This window comes from Parasteatoda tepidariorum, chromosome 2 (assembly GCF_043381705.1).
Source record: "Parasteatoda tepidariorum isolate YZ-2023 chromosome 2, CAS_Ptep_4.0, whole genome shotgun sequence".
Taxonomy (NCBI): domain Eukaryota; kingdom Metazoa; phylum Arthropoda; class Arachnida; order Araneae; family Theridiidae; genus Parasteatoda; species Parasteatoda tepidariorum.
In genome coordinates this window covers 31,814,735-31,833,115 of record NC_092205.1, presented here as the reverse complement: position 1 = coordinate 31,833,115, position 18,381 = coordinate 31,814,735, and the positions used below count along the sequence as shown (strand labels likewise).

General features: G+C 28.5%; 1 protein-coding gene across 1 annotated transcript in view; it reads left to right on the top strand.

Annotated features, from left to right (window-relative positions):
- The first annotated feature begins 955 nt into the window (after nt 1–955).
- The window catches only part of LOC107439510 (uncharacterized), a 47,902-nt gene continuing 30,476 nt past the window's right edge, over nt 956–18,381 (top strand). Inside the window, exons 1-2 of the mRNA XM_071177433.1 lie at nt 956–1,126; nt 12,404–12,905. Coding sequence (XP_071033534.1) covers nt 12,426–12,905 — 480 coding nt within the window. The 5' untranslated portion in view covers nt 956–1,126; nt 12,404–12,425. The remainder of the gene's footprint in view (nt 1,127–12,403; nt 12,906–18,381) is intronic.

The window sequence follows — 18,381 nt, the reverse complement described above, 5'->3', positions numbered from 1 at the left end:
TCATGGAACATCCTTATTTGCTTTTGTAATACTATTTCATAAAACTTATTCAATAAAAAGAAATTATAAGTATGTTAAAATCTTTAAATAGAAGAAAGAAAACAAAAACCTGAATTAAAAATCAGTTATAGGATTGACAATTTGATGTTAATATGATTTCACTGAGTTATTTTTTTTATTTATAAATCGTTTTTGAAATTAAAATTATATACAAGTTTAAATAATTACAGGTTATAAATAATACAAGTTTAACACATGAAATGCAATATTTTAAAAACTATAAGTCTTTTTTGAAGTTTTAAATGAAGTTTTTGAGTTTTTTTGAACAGAAGGATCAAATGTTCTTAATAATGTTGATGAATGTTCTTATGAAATGTTTTTATGAATTTCTTAATAGTGATCTGCTTTGTAATAATGAAAATTATTTAAGTTAAAAGTGGTTTAAAAAAGAGACATTAACAAACAATGAATATACTTTTATAATTTTAATATATACTTTCACAATTTTTTTTATTTTTTATATAACACGCCCTTGAGGAAATCATGCATAAAAAAGTCAAGCTTATCATTTTGTAAATAAAATAGAATCATAAAATTAAAAGTGTTTCTAATAAATATTATTTTTTTTTACCTCACATACGAGTAATTGATTTGAAATTCGAAGACATTAAGTTTACGAAAGTTAATGTATATTTAGCTGTTTTAATGTAACCCTTTCTTTTTCAAAAAAATTTTATGAAACGCAACAGTCCATAAATGAATAAAGCATTAAAAGCAATCAACAGATAGAAAACCGATAACGATTATTTTTCATTGTCTTCTGAGTGCTTAAAGATGAGCAAATCATTGGAAAGAATCGTTTGCTAGTCACTATGGAAACAGCTGACCATAAACCACGTGACACTCAGGAACTCAGGAAATTTTCTGGCCGAGTTCATAAGATTCCGAAATCAAATAGAACAAAGAACGCGATGCAAGAGAGCGAATAAGTGAAGTATGCTCTTGAGAGAGAATAAAGAGCTTAGTTTAAAAAGATGAAAATCGGAATTAATTATTGAACTTATTGTCGTACGTGAAAGTTGAAAGAGCGCACAATTAGTATTTACGATTAGTGGACGGATTAAAAGTAAGTTTTCATTTTAATGATTTTAAAGTATCAGCAGAATTTTAATCATTTCACAAAATTTTTTGTGCATGATGAAATATTAAAGTCTGAATCTTTACTTTTGTAAAAAGTAAAGATTCTTTTGTGTTGTTGCTGAAACTTTAAGAAAAAAAAAAAAAAAACATTTGCTTTATCGAATTATATTAAACTTAGATGTGATAATTAATAGAATTTTAGAAAATTTTTAAGCAGATATATGTAGAATAAAATAAATAAATATTTATGAAAACTGTATGTTTTTATCAGAACTTGTTAAAATACATTTTTCATATAAATTTTTATTTTATAAAACAATTTTATTTTTAAAACTTAAAAAACAGCAAGCGGTTTCAGATATTTTAAGATTGTAATTATTATTTTAATAATTTTGTTAAGAAGTTGAATACTTATTTATTAATTAAAATGAAGTATTCATTTACAATTTGTATTTTTTTTTTTTAGTTTTAAAGATCCAGTTCAAATAAATGTATAGTAAATAGTTTTAATTCTTTACATAATAAAAAAAACTAAAATGTACATATATGTTCTTTTCTGTGGTTCTTTAATTTATTCATTGAAAGATTTCCAAAACGCAATTTTTAATTAAGACTATTAAATTTACTATAATTTCGAATTTTTTATTATTAATTACGCTAGTGATCAACTTAAACTTGAATAAAAGCATTTTAAAAATGATATTCTTAGACTGCCTTTGTCAGTGAACAATATCTCTTTAGTGAAATATTCAACCTAATATTTATTAAAACTTTTAGATGTCAAACCCTAACTGATAATCTTAACCCTTTGACGCAGAATTTTTATTACACATATTTTTCATTCTTTTTTTTCATCATTTTGTCTTAATTTTAAGCATCAATTTTTCAAATTTTCAATTATTTTCAGTTGTTACATTAAATTTTATACTAAACTCTTTTTTAATTAATTCTATATTATTCATATTATATATTAAATTTTCAGTTATATGCAGTTACCTAAGAGAAATAGTTATTCATCATTGAAATTTCTTTAAATTGCAAAATAAGTTATTGATTAATTAATAAAATATTGAATATTAATGAAGAAATATTAATTGAATATTAATAATTAATGAATATTAATGAAATTTTTTTTCCAAACTACTTGTTTAGACTTTATATTTTAGGCCAAATATAATTTCGATAATCTAACAGATTTTTTTAGACAGTTTTTTTAAATCATGTTTTTATTAGACTGTTTTTTATAATTAAAAAAAATATTAAAATGTGTTTTTGCTTTTAATTAGAATGTCGAAAAAAATATATCAATGGAACATCCGTGTCCCATCTGCGTCAAAGGGTTAAGTAACAAGGACAAACGTTACTTATGGATAATTTAAGATATTTGTAGATAAATTGTAATCTTCAATGAATTTCTAATGATTGGTCAGAAGTTTTTAATAAATGTTTAATTATATTATGACGTTTTTTAGTTTAATGTTAATAAGTTAAAAATTAAAGTTTACGATTAAAATTTAATTTAAATTATAAGTTTGTTGACCATTAAGTTCAAATAAAGGAAAAATATTTTATTTTAGAACTGAATCATAATTTTTACTATGTTTTAAAATTACTCTTTATCTGATAGTTATTGTTTTTAAAGCAGCAAAATTCACTCACTTACTGTGTTTTGCAGATAACGCAGCCAGCTGGCATTTCCTTATTGGTTAGCACCGAATCGTTGTTAGGGTTTTTAATTATGTAAAATATAATTTTATAATTTAGCCCTTTGGATATTCTATTCCTTAGATGATTATGAGAAAATGAATGAATTTAGAAACTTTAGAATTTAGCCTAGATTATTAAAATAACTATCAGTTTCTCTCTTTTTACGAATTGCATTCCCCAAAGCGAAGAACTTTAAGTTTTTTTTATATTTTATACCTTCAAATTTTACATAACATTAATTTTACTCCATTTTTTATTACTTTTGTGTGTGCGCATTTCAAAATGATTTTGGTAATAAATGTACTAGAATTTGAAAAAAAAAATAACTGATTTTTAAAATTTAAACACGATATTTCTTAGTTTAATTATTTCTAAGATGAGCTAATGATGTGGCAACCTGTTTATTTATTCAGGACAGTTCTTTAACGTTGTATTCCCTCATTTTTTAAATTTCTATTCTTTTTTATTATTAATTTGTTCAATCCCTTTTTAAAATTACTGACCTGCAAGTCTTTCGGGGAATGGGAAATATTTGAGACAATCCTCTTACTAAATATGACCCAATTAGTATAGCATTCGTCGCATTAGACAAATATTTTCCCCACCTGAACCCTTCACTGGATTTAAGCATTTTTATGCATTTATTCGGCTCTTGAAAAGTAAAAGAAACACATATTTTAAGTCATATTATACCATATTATAATTAGTATTAAATTCATATTGCATGCATTATTGTAGAGATGTGTGCTTTGAAAGCGACAGACAGTGAAAAAAAAATGTTCTTTACTTTATTTCTGAATTCAATACATAAAGAATTAAAAAAATTTTTCGCTGATGCAATTTTCTGACATATGTATAATTTTGATAATCTGAAAAATCTATAACAATATCTTTTTACGCATGAATTGAATTGACCATTCTTCGATTTTATGTGGCTATCTCTTCTAAAGTTGAAGGTGAGATGGCCACCTAATTCGTAGTATCACTAATATCATACGCTTTTTACTCTGGAAGGAAGATTGGATTTTATATATGCCTTAACCCTTTGACAGAGCATTTTCATCAAACATACTGTTCATTCTTTTTTCATTATGTTTTATTAATTTAGGTCAAAATAAGTAAAAATATTGTATTTAGCATTTTAGTAATTTATGGTTATGAAATACAGTATGAAACACTGGTGTCTTTTTGTCCGTTAACTACAAAACAATAATTTTGCAAATTTCCATTTATTTGCAATTATTTAGATCTAAGAAAAACAGTTATTTATCGTTAAAATTCCTTTAATTTATAAAATCAATAAGTGATAAGCATTCGAATGTGAATGAAATTTTTTTTTCAGACCATGTTTTTTAGATTTAGTATTTTAGTACAAATATACTATTGATAATGTAAAAAAAAATTTTAAGTAACTATTAGAATGTTTTTTTTTATAATTAAATATACCACAATATATTTTTGCTTGTAATTAGAGCATTAGAAAAAAATATAAAAGGGATACTAATATAAAAGGGATTCTAATTTTCGTCAAAGGAGCCCATTTAGTTTTGGGAAAACATAAGACCAATGTATTGGAAGGCAACAAAACACTAAAGTCACGAAAAATATTTGACCCCTGAGTAAAATAAATACGAAAAATTTTACTTTTTATTGTCGCAAAAAACAACGCTTGGTCATAATTTATAATTAAGTTGATCTGTTTAATTTGCTGCTGCATGTGTTGCAATCTATTAATAAATATGGGAGATGTTTAAGCTGAATATCTAATCTAAACTGTGAAATATTTAATAGCTACGGACTCATACACATATGAATGTCATTAGTTAGAAAATATTATAAAAGAGCAACAAAACACTAAACTCATGAAAAATACTTGACCAAGTAAAATGAATAGGAAATTTTTTCTTTTTATCGTCACAAAATACAACGCCTGGTCATAATTTATAAATAAGTTGACCTGCTTAATTAACCGCTGCATCTGTCAAACACCAGATCTTCAAATAACTCCTTCTAATTTATTGTGAAGACAATGATACATCACAACAAACTGATTATATGGAATTTCTGTTTTCAGTTTGCCCTAAATGAAGCTTTACTTTTCAACCTTCCTTCCCTTTTCTTCAGTTCAGAAAACTGCAATCAGTTTAGGAAATAATGTTTCATTAACCTATAAAATAACGTTATAAGCAAATTATTTTGAGCATAAAATGGAAGGAGAGAGGCACAAATACAAATTTTTATTTTATTTTCAAACTTTGAAGTACGCAAATTTCGAGTCTGCCTTCAAAGACGACGTTTTAAGGTCTGCGAATTTGATTTGGCTTTCAACTTAATAAGTTATGTCAGAAAAAGTGGAAAAGAATGAACGAAATTCGGTAAGCGCGATGTTTCGATGAGTGCGATGGCTCAACGACGTCCTTTAGCCGAATCAGAAGCGTGACGAGTTGTTGGCCAGTTAGTGGGGGGCCAAACACTAGCCGAAGTAGCAGAAGCCATTGGAGTTTCACAAAGTGTGATTAATGGATCGTTTTTGGAGACTGGAAATGCAGGCCGAAGATCAGGGCAAGGGCGTAGACTTGCAACAACACCCAATGAAGACCGTTATTTAACGTCAACGGTTCAGAGACTCCAAAATATGAATGCCACTTTTCTTCAACAACACCTTCGCTTGGGTACTGGCACCACAGTTTCGACACAAATTGCCCGAAACCACCATCACGCTGTAGGTTTTATGCTCGCAAACCAATGGTGTGTGTTACGTTAACAGCAAGGCACCGTCGCGCCCCGCAGGGAGTGGGTAACAGAGCATGTGAATTGGAGGAGAAATGAATGGCGCAATATTCTTTTCTCTGACCAGTCTCGTTTGTCTGTTTATCCTAATAATAGGCGCGTATTTTCATCTGGAGGGAACGTGGCACTCGAAACAATCCTGCGTTCGTGCACGAAAATGCAAGATTCGGCTGTGGGGGAGTGACGGTCTATGCTGGCATTTCCATTGATTGGTGCACCGATCTCCATATCGCTTGAAATGGAGCTCTGACTGGACGCCGATACAGGGATGAGATATGAGACCTATTGTAGTCCCTTACGCTGCAGCAATTGGAGATAACTTCATGTTAATGGACGACAATTTCAGGCCACATCGTGCTTGGTGAATGGTTTGTCTGTTGGAGGAAGGAGTCATACGATTGGATTTGCTAACATGTTCTTCGGACATGAACCCAATCGAATATGTTTGGGACATTCTAGGCAGACGGACTCCTTCCACTCCCAAAAGCTCTCCAAGAACTGGAAATAGCTCCTCATTAATAACCTTATTGACTCGATGCTTTAAAGGTGTTCAACGTTGCTGGCCGTCCGAGGAAACCATAACCTCTACTAAAAACGATTTTCTCTTGAGGAAACATCTTTTTTTAATTTGTTTTTCTCATTTGCACAAATTGAGTTTTTTTCCTTTTGTATCCTAATGCTCCATAAAAAGCATTTTTTTCTGTCAAACAAATATAATTTTTATCTCATATAGCCTACCACGTCTGTCGATAATGTATCAATCATTCAAACTATTTTCCAGGCGCAAGATCAAGCCACAACCTCAATATCCTTTAATTGTTTTGAGCAGTTTACCATTCCAGCGATTTTTGAAAGCTAATGTGCTAGAAATTTTCATATTTATTATTATTATTTTACATTAATTATGTTATTTAAATCATTAACTAATTACAAATTATGTATTTCTTTTGTTTTCCTCTGTCAGTAATTATCATTCTGTGTATTTCAGATAGATAAGAAAGCAATAAAATTTAGGTTTGAAATGGTTAAATATTAATTCGGTATTGAGTATTTCTAAAAAACAAGCTATAAGAATCAACTACAAAAATTATTTGTCTAATTAAGTACTTTTCAGAAATAAATAAATAAAATAAAAATAATTCCAATGAAGGCAATAAACTATTGGCATTTATCTCCATAGGAACTAAAAAATCACTCGTAAAGCTTATGTATTGATCTCAAGAAACAAAGTTAAAAATTTATAAGAATTTAAAAATTTTATTATGGTTTTTAAAATCAGAAAGTTAATATTTATTGTATTTCATAATAATGCAGCATCAGTAAATTTGTTAAACATTGAAAAGTGAGAACATAAACCCACGCGGTTCTTATAAATATACTGCTTTGACTTTTTCTTTATTGATTGAAAAATGTTATTTGAATGACCTTTTGTTACATTCCACAGATTGCATGCTAAAACTATCCTATTCAAGTATGTTACGTGATTTTGGGGAAAAATTTTTCCATTATTATTATTACTGAAATAAATGATTTTTTTACCTATCGAAATACATTTTAAGAGTTCCTTTTAATACATTACTTTTTAAAAAAGCTTAAACAGAAAAGCAATATTGGAAAAAAAAGCAGGGAATGTAGCAATTTAAGAAATCTATTATCGATCATGGACATCCTTGACCAGAGATTCTTCGAATTCTTGTAGAAAAAAATAAAGGGTATTACGCAATGACCATCTTAAATATTTATTTTTAAAATTTATTTAAACAATAAAGAAAAATGTATGATTTGGGATCACAATTTAATATTAAAAAAAAAGAGGAAAAAAAACAACAACGCTATAAAAATATGTCGTTTCACTAGAAAGAAATATGGGGAGAATTACTCTTGGTCCTTCAACTTTTTTCTGTTTCATCCGGCAACCAAACAAATTTTTATATTTTCAGTCTCGCTTTCATCAGTAGTAATTTCATAAGTTTCAATGGCCTTATTTCCCTCGGTTTAACATTAATTTGTGACTTCCAAGGTGTAAAATTTTTTTACAATAAGTCAACAGATCAATAAGATAAATACCTTTTCGATATTTAATTCTATCAGTGGCATAAAATTGTGAAATGAAATTTTTTAGTACATACACCAAAACAGTTTATTTATATTGCTGATAGAACTATTTTATTTATTAACCGAGGGTAGAAGGAACAATGACATGGAAACTATAAATTACTTCTTTTTCGTATTTTCATGTTTAATTAAAAAGTATAAAGTATAAAGCAGAGATGATATACGTACTATTATCAAAATGGAAATATTTGCTCCTTCAAAGCAATAAAAATTATGCTTTCAATTTAAAAAAAAAAAATTCTATATAGAAATAAAGCCGATCACATGTTTAAGGTGGCTGTTAGAGATTTATGTTAGTAACTGATAACGTATTTTGCAGGAATAAAAATACCAATAAATAAGCTGTTTAAAGTGCTTTATTTGCAAACTGATATTATTTTTAAGGAATAGAAATCAAACGTTTTTTTTATAGAAACCAAGCTAAAATAAAAAAAAAATAAAAAAAAATTTAAAGGAAAAAAAAAAAGACAAAAGTTTGTGTCATTACACTAAAATTTGGTAGTATAGAAACCATTTTGTTCACCTTGTTTTTTTTTCTCTCTTTTTTTTGCAAGTTGTTTCTTATTGATCCCCCTTAACTTACGTTTTTAAAATATTTGTTGAAAATGAAAACAAAAAAGGCTACACATAAGTTGTTACAGCTAAGGGTTAAAGAAATAAAAATCAAAAACGGACACACCACTGTTGATAAAAAAGAGCCTACACAAAATATCAAAACCTGTTTGATTGGCCATTGAAACTTGAAAGCGCTTCTTATGCTCATTTTTTCAAGTCCTCCCTGTTTCCTCCAAAAAATTATCCATCAAAGTTTTCAAAAATAATCAAGGATGTTCAGAATTATTTTTTGCAAAAATATAAATTCATTAAAAAAATTTCTTCTTCTCTATCTGTTTCAATTTAGTTTTCAACGATTTGTTTTTAATTTTTAACCTGTGTTTTTATAATTTGTAACTTTATTATTTTATTTCCTAAAATTTGTAACATTATAAATAATATTGTTATGCGCATATCTTTGATATTTTAAGATCAAAGTTTATTTATAGATGATATTCTAAATACATCAACAAAAGTTTATCACAACATTTGACAATTTATTTCATTTTCATAGCTTTGTTTTTCATTTCATTCAACATATCACTATAAAGTTGCAACAATTTTTTTCATTAGCCTAATTTTCAACATAATTCCAAATTGACTAACAGTGTACTTAGTTATAGTTTACATCGCTAAACAATGGCTATTCTCAACGACAAAGCAAATAAAATCAGAATATTATTCTATCTTATTGCATTATCTTTTAAGCACTGTTTCATATTTTCAGTTTGTTTTGATAATTTTAACATTATTTTAGCATATCCTAAATATTTTATGATCAAAGTTTATTTATTTAACACGCTATTCTAAATGCCCCATCGAAACTGCTTAACGATATTTAACAACTCATTTCATATTCATACCTTCATTGATTTTCATTTAATTTTTATTGATTTTCATATCGTTCAACTTAAAATTACACGAAAGTTACAACAAATGTGAAAAATGTTATGGTAAATTTATTCCAAAAATTCTAACAGTGTATTTAAAGTTTTAATTTACATCGCCAAGCAATGGATATTCTTCAAAAAAATAAATAAATTAAAACCAGAATATTATTCTATTATATTGCATTATATTTTTAGCACTGCTTTATTTTCTTCATTTTTTTATAATTTGTTACATTGTTTATCGTGTGCATTGCTTATCGTGTATTTTACGTTGTTTATCTTGTGTTTTAAGACTAAAATTCAATTTTAATTTTCGTCTCTAAGCAATGGATATGAAAATGAAAAAGTAATTTAAACCGGAATATTATTCTATCATATCGCATTATCTTTTTATCAATATTTTTTCCTCTTAATTTCTTTTTCCATAATCTCATATCTTTAATATTTTAGATCAAAGTTCATTTATTTAAAACCGCTGTTCAAAATGCACCTTCGAAAGAGCATCACGACATTTAGCAACTCATTTCATATTCATAGCTCTTCATTGATTTTCATTCATTTTAACTTATCAATCATTTATATCATAAACAAAACTTTAAATCATTTCAAATACATAATATTTTAGAGCAGTTTATAGTAATTGGCTGATATTTCCAAATGCATATCATCATGCAAATAAGCATAACATTTCCAGTATCCTCTATTGTTCGACTAGTTCTTGGCTTCATATATAATGACGCTTTTACCTATATTTTATGTTTTTAAGGTGAAAACATCGATATCGATTTTTTTCAAGGTCTTTGGGTGAATCCCTAATGAAATGTTTGAAACGAAAGATAAAAAGTGAAAAACTCTTTGTTAGTTGTTGTTGTTCCCGTGCAAGGGCTACAATACAACACGTCGATGACAATAGTTTATCTGCATTAATTATCTCATAAATCGTAATTGAAATTTTGCTTTACGTGAGAGCTGCATACGGCATTCACTATTTTAACTTGCTTTCGTGTCTGTTTGTGTGAAATTTCCCAATCGTGATTTCAATTACTTTTTGACAAGTAGAACACTCAAATCTCTTCTTCATTTTCATGCTTGACGATAATGTTAATTTCAATTGTTCCTTGACCACAACATGCAGTATTTTTTTCTCCACTTAATCGCCAATCAAAATTTCTACCACTATTGAAGTTAAACTAATCAGCACATACAAAACGAAAAATTAAAATAAAATTAAAGTTAAAACATAAAAAATATTTTACGAGTAGATTAAAAATCAGAAAATAATATCACTTATATTTAACATGATTTTTTTTTCTTACTAATGATCGGTATTGTTTTTATTTTATCGATTTTCAGTTATTATAAAAAGTGTCTTGTTATCACTGCTTTATGAATACATTTAGAATGATAAAAACTGGAGTAATTTTAAATACACTAAAAAAAATATTAAAAATCATGTTCCGAATATGCCTAGCTGCAAGTTTTTAAATTTTTTATTTTGCTCTAATTTTTGAGAAATTTTCATGAGTTTGAGAGAGTAGTCATGGAATTTCGTTTTGATAAAATGCTTTCTCTAATCTATTGAATGGCAAGGTTGAGCATAAAATAAAATAAAAGTTAATTACAATATTTGATCAGTATTAAAAATATGCACTCAAAAACGATGCACTATAAAAAGAAATGTATAAAAATAGCTCAGAAACAAATAATAGTCGAATTCAGAAACCCTATGTATTAAAAATTGAAACAGCATGTACTCATTTTTGAGAAAAATGCGCATTCGTGTATGCAGAGATTCGAAATGCATGCAGAGATGTTCATTAACTGTCAGCAGTCAACTAATATCTCTCTCACACATTTCTTCCTCCACATCACGTTTTTGACAATGCACTTTGCTCAAAACTGAGTACAAGTACTTTCAATTTTTAATACATTGGGTTTCCAAATTCGACTAATATTTGTTTCGGAAATATTTTGAATCAGTTTTGCACAATTGATTTTTGTAATGAGGTTATTAGGTTGAAAAATTGAATTTTTAATAGTACAAGATCTTAGATAGGACACACGTGGTAGTCAAAAATAAAGTGAAGTTAGAGCAGCGCTACTTTTCAGGGTTATTTAGTAAGCTAAGAAGAATGCACCCGATTAGCGGTTAGCTGATTACCCAATTCCAATGAAAGCATTTTAAGAGAATGTAAAGTTGTGGCAAGAAGGATGAGCCCAGAACAAACGAAAGCGCTGCAGTAGTAATGTTTTGTTGTAGAAGGTGACCACTCCATTCTGGGCAAAGCCCGGCATTTTCTTGCCTCTGTTTTTTTTTTTGGATGATCCGATATTGATGCTCGATAAGCACAATAAAGTTCTAAAACATATGTAAACATTCATATGTGCTAGACAGTGCTAGACTTAAACAGTCATCATTAGGCAAGAAAATGCACATATAGAACCATCTTCTGTCACCAAAAACCATATTTCTGCACGTTGGTCTATATTGGAAGCACGCATCTTTAATACAACTTTACATTCATTTTAAATGCTCTCACGTGAATCGGTTAATTAGTCCTATGCGATTTGTGATGACTTACCTCTTGCAACTTTCTATTATCTTGAAAAATGGCGCTACTGCTATTGTATTTCTGATGCTATCCATATTTTCATTAGAAATATCTATGTTCCATGGTTTCGTACACGCAGTTTCGTATCCGCAGTTCATTTGTATATTAAAAAGTAAGACATTTCTAAAAAAGAAGTTAATTTTATTTTCGCAGTCAGGCAAATTAAATCGAAACTGAAAGAATTTTAATAATACTTTCTGTACATGGTATTCTATATTCTGAGCAGGAAAACAAAAATGTTATTTTTCATAATTTCAAAAATAAATATATGCTATTACTCTTTTTATGTTGTTCTTTTAATTATTAATTTTGATAGTGTTTTACCTTTAAGTGTTTNCGCAGTCAGGCAAATTAAGTCGAAAATGAAAGAATTTTAATATTACTTTCTATACATGGTATTCTATATTCTGAGCAGGAAAACAAAAATGTTATTTTTTATAATTTCAAAAATAAATATATGCTATTACTCTTTTTATGTTGTTCTTTTAATTATTAATTTTGATAGTGTTTTACCTTTAAGTGTTTATAGATATTTTTTTCTTATTTGATTTTCAGAAATGGAACAATAATATGCGCCATGGGAATCGGTGGATCAACTTCAAGCCGTCCAACTACCCCCATATCAATGAACCTCGAAAGACCAAAGACATCATCCTCTGTACTAAGTCGGAAAACAAGCCCAAGTTCTGTGCAAGAAGAAAATCTCCAGAAACCAACGGATTCTTGCTGTTCTCATTTTAAAGAAAACCATGTTGGTGTTACAAGGACTGTAACACCAGTGTCACGAAACAGCAAAGCAAACAGTTCCATTGACGATGAAATTGAAGAAATTGTTGCCAACACATTGGATATAGTGTCAAATCAAAACAATTTAAGGCAGCAAACTGCAAATCTCAGGGATACTGATAGAGGTGGTGGTATCACCCCTTTTCGTGATGCTGATATCAGCTCAGCCAGAAGCAGAACAGTAGGACAGAAAAGACTGTTGCGTTCTGGCAGTTTGAAAACTTTGCAAAAAAGGCCTAGTGATGATAGCGAATTTCAATTTGATGCCAAAGTAAGCGAATAACAAAATTCCATAATCATATTTTGAAAATAAATATGTATATATATATTTAAATTGAAAATTGGAGATGTATTTAAATCATTATCATATAATGTGACACAAAGAGCCTCTGATTCACATCATGAAAAAAAATCCTAAATTGTTTTATTGTATTAACACAGATTTGGTTATCCACAGATTTCGTTCCAGTTTTTATTGGAATAAAATTTAAAAGTAATGATTCTCGGTTATCAAACTTCATTTAAAATTTAACACAAATTATATTACTTCTCACAAATTATTAAGGACAGATAGTACTTCTCTGTACTATCTGTCTACATTGTGGGAGCAACGTTGGCCCACCTAATATGGTGCCCCTGAAAAGAGTGTTCAACAAATCTGCCCTTCAGATGCCCAGGTGGGTCATTCTAAAAAGTGGGCATTGGAAAAAAATATTACTTCTTAAAAATACAATATTGGTAATATATTATTATTATTGGTATTTATATTATGCTGATATGTATGTTACTACCGTAGTATTTCTAATTCTACAGGAGAAGTAGTAAGAAAAAAAAGTATTTTACTATAAGTTAGTATTTATATTGCTACACGTTCGAAAACGTATTTCATTATGAAGTAATGTAGAAGTTTGTAAAGTATTACTCAGTTGAAAATATTCTGTCATTTTCAGAATTTTTTAGCTAAAACTTAGCTACTTTCTTGAACAGTTTTTTTATTTTTTTTTCATTAAAAAACTAGAAATAATCAAGGCAAAGAGAAAAAAAAAGTCTTTCGCTTGATAATATTACAAACACTCTCAAAAGTAAAATACTCGTCTTAGAGAGATCGAATTGTTTGATCTGTAATTCGTTAATATTTACAATAGTTTTTTTTTTCAATCTTGTGATTTTTGAGAGAAATCAAAAAAATTTTTGTCGAAATTAATTTCTCAATACTATATCACCTCAGTGCATTTTAAAATTTCTTTAAATTTTTTAAAACTTATTTAAAATCGCTTATGGTGGAAGTGCACAAAGTCTAGTCATTTTGTAGTCTAGTCATTTTCTTGGGCTCAAATCATTGTGATATTCGGAATTTATTCGATCATACGCACTTAATTTGAATTTTGGTTAGTCGTTGTGCTTCAATGATATAACAAAGCTTTTTTTAGTTAAAAGCTTACAATACATGTTTGTTAAAGCCTAATAACTTGAAGTTTTTTTTTGGGAAAATAATAAGTGCATTTAGATTAAGTTATCTAAGTTATATTGTTTGACGCAATATTATGGTAATGAAAAGTAAAAATTCCATAAAGTATGAGCAACTCATATTTTGACAATGTAGTCAAGCTTCAGTATAACTTTCTTCAAGTTTGTGTTTTTTATTGTGTGTTAAATTGTTATTGTGTGTTTTTTATTGTGTGTGTGATTCGATTAGACTTTTTATATGATTGTAGTATAAAGTATTCTAGAAGAGTTCGTTCGCTGTATATATAGATTGCTCCGTAATTATGACCCATTAGAGTTAAAATATGACTTTTGTACACTAATGCATAAGTCATTTCTCAATTATTCTTCTTTTAACCAAACTGCTTTTTTCAGAAATTTACATTTTTTTATTAAGTAAGTCTTTAAAATATGGTTATAATGAGTAATCAGTTATCACTGACATTTTTTAAACATATTGAAAACATGACAAAGTGAATCGAAGAAGATTAAGAGCTACAAAAAATTAATTACAAAATAATAGAATATTATAACGAAGATCATTCAGAATTACTATATTACACGATTATTTTCAGAATACGAAATTAATAATCTAATGCATATATATTCTAAATTAAGTACATAATTAAATGAATTAGGTTATTTGAAAGCAAATTTTTTGGTGTAATAATTATAAGATACATACAGAGTGAGTCTGAACAAAATGGCAAAACTTTCCTGGGAGGTCGAATGCAACTTCATGAACAATATTTGTCATAGAATATACGATCGATTCACAAGCAGAAGTTAAAAAGTGATTTCCCACTGCCACATTTAAAGAATTTACTCAAGAATGGGGAAAGATGTTTCAGAAATTGTTTCTTCATGGCAAAATGATTGTCTTACAAATAATTTTCTCGAAAGAAAAGATGTAATGGATGTATTTGCAGAGATGCTTAAAGATATTGTTCTAAAGAACTTTTGCCAGCTGCAATGTTGGCTTCTCACCTGAGACGTATAGAGTAACGTGCTATGAAAACAACAACAATCTGATTACTCTGAATGACTTTTGATCTAATGGTCGCATCTTCACGTTCAAGGGCTCAATTTTATCAGTTTGAGGGGAAGAACTTAAATATGCTAATTATTAAGTGCGTCGCTAATGTTTTAGCTACGCAATCAGACGCATAAAACTTACTTTTTTAGAATGAACATACCTTTTTTTTTTTGACGGATTCGGATTTATACCTCCCACAAATATAGGAGATAACCACAATTTGAGAAACATGTTCTCAATAGTTTAGTTAGGAGAGTGGCCCAAAGTTTGAACCCTTTAATGTTAGTTTTATTTTTTGAGTATTTCGTCACATCTCAAGAACATTTTCAGCGAATTATAAAAAAAAATTCCACACAGTTAAGATTCGTTTATCCGTAGGAAATTCCATGCAAAAATGAACTTTTAGTAAATATTTATTATATTTTATGTAATAATAGTCGAAAAACTTTTGAATTGCAAGATGACAATTTTTTAAATTAGTTTAAGGAACGTAATTTTACATGGCAGAATACAAAATTTGAGCGAAATCGATAAAATGGTTACTGAAAAATCAAATCTTAAAAATGCGAAGTCTTCTCATGAATAAAGAATTTTCTCAAGCATTTTTTCATTTTTTTTGTTAATTTTTTTAGCGTGTCAGTAGAAAACTTCCTTTTAACCTCGCACTGTTTGTGTTTCAATCATACACTCAATATATATACNTATATATGTATATATATACAGACATATAATTAAGCGATATTTAAGAATACAGAACTTAATAGAAAGAAATGATTTTTTTTCTTACAAATTTCTTTATTGTAGTTCCTTTCCTTCCATAAGTCCTTTAATAAATTAAATCGTTAGTGCTAAATATTATTATTATACAGATTTTCATAAGAAAATGCTTTTATTGCAAATGTTTGCAATGTTGATGAATGTTTATTGTAAATATAAAAACAAGATGGACATCGTGACATCGTTTAATTTATTGTCTATATGCATCTAGGTTATTCGATATTTAATCTTTTTTTTTGTTGCCTACTTTTAGAGCTAATTGAACAAATGAGTCCAAGCTTTTACTTCATTAAAATGCAAGATCTACTTAATATTCTAAATTGGTCTTTGTTTGCTTTTAGGTGTGTCCTCTAGGCACGCCTATAACATAAAGGTGTTTTTATCATAGGTTGAAGGAATCAGAAATTTTGGCAAAAATATTCCTTTTATAATTTACATGATGAACTCTTTCTGCACTGAGATAAAGGTGTTTTTATTATAGATTAGAGGAATTAGAAACGTTGGCAAAAATATTCCTTTAATAATTTATTGGATAAAACTCTTTCTACACTGAGAAAAAATATGATTAAAACTACAAGAATATGGACAAATTTACTGTGTTTCTGGATCTATGGGAATACCAAAAATCACGGTGATTTTTAACGAAACACTTCGGAAAAACCTTTTGGAAAAAATAACAGAAAAATATGGATTTTATTACCATGATGTTTGGTAGCAAATGTTACAAAATTTAATCTTTTTAATCGAAAGTCGGTAATTTTAACAGTTTTAGTGTACTAGTTTGAGATGATGCAAAATCGTTCAGTTCGATAACTTCTATTTTATTTAGTAAACACTTGTTAACTCTGTTTCATGTCTTTTTTTATGAACTATAAGTTAACATATACCAACCTTTGAAACTATAAAAAATACGCATTTGCGAATGTACAAATGCCTGGACAGGGCTAAACTAAATCAGTAGTTTAACTGTTGCGCATAAGGACTGTGCCAACTTTCTAAAATGGAAGCTTAGAAGTAGCGGTTTCGAATTTCTCCGCAATCCTGGATAGATCTATTTATTCATATTTATTTATTTATTGCTACTCACACATACACGCGCTTCTGTGTTCATTACAACCCTCGGTTTATATGCTCGGTGTATATTATAAGAAATCTTACTTCCCTCATATATGATGGATAAAAATAGTCACCATAGTTTAATATATCTGAGTCAAGTACATTTAAAACACTTTGATTAAACATTTGAAGCTAACATTCATGCCCTTTTGCCTCTCTTTGAGAAATTATATTTAAATAAAATTTTATCATCGTATATTTTGATCTTTCTTTTGCCATACATGTATGTATTTTCGGAGGAAATGTACCTTGGAGTTAATTTGTTGTGGAGTTATATTTTGCTAAGTTAATTGTGGAATGGGGTTTCATTGGTTTATCTAGTGGTGCAATCAATCGTGAAAGATAAAAAATACTTTTTTATTCATTTATTAAGGAACTATGTGATGCTGCCATCAATGCGTGAATAAGTCTTTGATTTTCCTATAATTCGAAGTTATCCATTGAGGAGTGTAGGATACTGGAAACTTTTCATGCGTTTAAGAAATTTAGAAACCCAGCTGTAAGGAACAACGTAGCTTCATAAGGTATTCACCACGCGCATATTACAATTTTATTATTACGCATCCGCTGTTGTATTATACATTAGGTGAGGGAAAATAAGGATATGAATTTGTAATCCATATGACATGCAGGGTCCGACTGAGAGTAATTGGAGCCCGGGGCAAAAACTTCATCTAGCTGCGAAAAATTGATATCCTTGCTAACATTAGGGCTAAATTTACGCAATTACGATGGCTCAATTAAGTCAATCAGAAGCCTGTATTTTTGCAAACATATCGCATTTTGCTATATGTAAATATACAGGCTTCTGATTGGGCAAATTTGTCAATTGTAATTGCGAAAATTTAGCTGAATTCTGTCTTAGAAAGCCATAGATATACGAAGTATAGATTGTGTCCATACGATAGATTAATGAAGAAGCTAACATAAAACTGACGGATTTTACATTGTAGTGATATTCTTTTTTAAAAAAAAGTTCATTAAAGAATGTAGCATAAAAGAAATTTTCTACTCGATTTAGGGGCCCCCTCTAATGTGGGAGCCCGGGACAACTGCCACGCATGTCCCTGCCTTAGTCAGGCTCTGATGACATGGCTTAGCATCTAAGTTTTCTAAGAACGTGCGTTAATTCTCATTAGCTGTGGGCCTATTTGCCACGTATTAAAATCTGGTTGTTTTACCGTATTAGGTGAAAATAGTCAATAAACTATTTTTCTCGCAATTAATAGTTCGAATACTATCTTTTTTATGGTTATTTGACTGTTTTGTTTGAATGAGGTAAAATTAAAATTAAAAACTATTTTTTAACTATTTTTTTTTTTTAGAAATTTCC